At 41.0% G+C, this 2,563-nt stretch overlaps 1 protein-coding gene across 1 annotated transcript; it reads right to left on the reverse strand.

Annotated features, from left to right (window-relative positions):
• Positions 1-886: 886 nt before the first annotated feature.
• On the reverse strand, positions 887-2,035 carry LOC133806560 (uncharacterized). Its single transcript, XM_062244650.1, has 2 exons — positions 1,627-2,035; positions 887-1,482 (listed from the first exon to the last, which is right to left on the reverse strand). Exons 1-2 carry the CDS (start codon positions 2,033-2,035, stop codon positions 887-889), a joined length of 1,005 nt encoding a protein of 334 aa, XP_062100634.1.
• Between the last annotated feature and the right edge of the window lie 528 nt (positions 2,036-2,563).

Here is a 2,563-nt window from a genome sequence, read left to right on the forward strand (position 1 = left end):
CTCTTATCCTTTAATGGCCCCAAGGGCAAAATTGTCTTTTTCCACATTTCCCGCTAATCCTCTAGTAGCCCTATATATTCCCAATCAATCCTGACATACCCAATAATCACTAAATAATTACATATTACACGATCAACCTTGAATACATACTACATTCCCAAAGTACCCCTTGGCTCACCCCGAGCTGAGTATTTGACCCCGTTGTGACTATTTCGCTAATTCGCTCACTAGGATTGTCTCGGACCACACATCTCAAATATATCCCCATAACACTGGGGTCTCACTCACAATACTTACATAATGCAAATATACCCTCAATGGGTCAAAAATTACAAATAAGCCCCAAATTCACAAGAACGGGCCCACGTGCATATTTAATACACATAAACATGCATAAGTATTCACATAATCATAGATATGTTCCATTAATTACGCATATAAATCTTATTATGCCCTCCAGGTACCATAATTCAAGGCACTTAGCCTTAATAGCGAATTCGGGACGTTACACGGAGGGTCGAACAAAGATCATGTTGGTTATGACTAGGTCTTTCTTGGCACTTGTGATGGAAGAATTATAGCATTCTTTGGCTTCCCTCTGATTTCGTTTAACACATCCTATTCAAGCATTGGTTGGGAACTTCATTGTTAGATGAAAAATGGACTTGATTGCTCTTAAATTAATAAGTATAGACCTTCCAAGCAAGGCGTTGAATGCAGAAGGGAGATCAACCACAACAAAAGTAGCCATTACTATGTTGTTTGTTGGTGCGTCTCCAATAGTAACAACCAGTCTAATTGTTCCTCTTGGAGTCATTCCTTCTCCAGTGAAACCATATAAGGTTTGCGTGCAGGGTTCGAGATCTCGAACAAAAAGTTTCATTCTTTAAAGAGTGGTCTTAAAAAGAATGTTAACTGAGCAGTCATGATCAACCGTTGTTCGTGCAACAATTATGTTAGCAATCTGTGCTTTTATAACTAGTGGATCATTGTGCAGGAACCTGACATGATTGGCATCTTCCTCGGTGAATGTAATAGGTTTACATTCATAACAAGGCATTTTGGGAGTACGCTCCTTGATGGCCAACACATCCTCACCAGGCTCATGGCGTAGTGTTTGGGTATATCGTTCTAGGGCCTTTCTACTATCGCCAGCAAGGTGTGGTCCCCCACAGACCATGTCTAGTTGCCCTGCTACTAGGGCAGGCAACAATGGTTGGGCTAGTGCATCAAGAGTCCCTGTAGCAGTTGATTGTTGGTCGACTGGGTGATGAATATATCTTCTCATTGCTTGATGATTTTGATGAATCAGAAACTCAATTTTGTCTTTGAGTTGATTACACTCATTAGTGTCATGTACATAATCATTATGGAATCGGTAGAATTCATTGGTATCCCTCTTACTTATATCTTTCCCGATAGGAGCTGGTTTCCTATAGGGAACCTCAGCCTGTGTGGCTTGAAAAACTTCTGTTCGTGACTCTAAGTGTGTAGAGTAAGTGGTGAAACGAGGCACATATTCTCGTGGGTTATCATTGGTATTGGCTCGCTTGTTTTCGTTATTGTTACCAATATTAGAATTGTTGTTTCATTTTCCACCGTTCTGGTTATTCTTATTTCCATTACCATTGGTTGTCAGGTTCTGGTTGAAATTTGCACCTGAGTTTTTAGCTGGTGCAGCACTAGTTCCAGCTTGGTCAGCCTGATCGAATATCTGAATAGCTTCTTCTAGTTTAATAAACTCGTCTGCTCGGTCGAGAAATTCTCTGGTTGAATAGATGGTTTTTCTTCTGAGAACGGTCCAAAGCAGTCCTTTCACTTTTATTCTGGCCATGATGACCATCAACTTTCCATCATCGCTAACTGTTTTAGAGGGAGCAACTTCTTGCAGAAACCACTGCACGTAGTTTTTAAGAGGCTTGTTGGGTTCTTGTTTAATATCAACAAGGTCATTGAGCTCGGCTGGCAGAGTTCGAGCAGCAAAGAATTGTGAGTAGAAGAGTCTCACAAATGCATCACATGAATTATTGGTCATAGGCTCTAATTTAAAGAACCATTGTTGTGTTGAGTCAACCAAAGTAGCAGGAAAAATCAATCATCATGAACTCCCCGGAGATCTGTTTGTATCTCAAAGTTGTTCACGTGGGAAATTGGATCTTCCTTTCCAGTATACATCGTCCAAGTTGGCAATCATGAACTTGGGAGGAATTTTCAAGGCATTAATTCAATTAGAGAAAGGAGAGTCTTTCCTTTTTTCTAAATCAATGACAGTAGGCTTTGGGGCTGTTAACTCCCGAACCATCTTGGTTAAGGCCCTAGTTGCACCAAAATGGCTGGAGCAACCATAGGAGCAGCTACAGATTCATTTTGTGGTACTAGAGGGATTACTGGTGCAATGGGCTCTATAACATTCGACCTGTTACCTTCCCAAAGCTGGTCAAGGACATCACGTAACTCACGTCCTCGATTTCTAAGTCTATTAAAGACATTATTTTCTCTTGGTTGTGCCCCAACATTTTGGCTATTTGTTCGGGGGGACCAAGAGGTGGTCTAGCAGAATAGT

The sequence above is a fragment of the Humulus lupulus genome, chromosome X, assembly GCF_963169125.1.
Source record: "Humulus lupulus chromosome X, drHumLupu1.1, whole genome shotgun sequence".
NCBI classification, from domain to species: domain Eukaryota; kingdom Viridiplantae; phylum Streptophyta; class Magnoliopsida; order Rosales; family Cannabaceae; genus Humulus; species Humulus lupulus.

Bases quoted from the DNA above. Each gene is read 5' to 3' on its own strand.
- LOC133806560 (XM_062244650.1), bottom strand. From the start codon at position 2,035: ATGACCAATAATTCATGTGATGCATTTGTGAGACTCTTCTACTCACAA. The intron at 1,483-1,626 runs GTAATGGAAATA...CTACACACTTAG, and splicing joins CCAGAACCTGACAACCAATG to AGTCACGAACAGAAGTTTTT.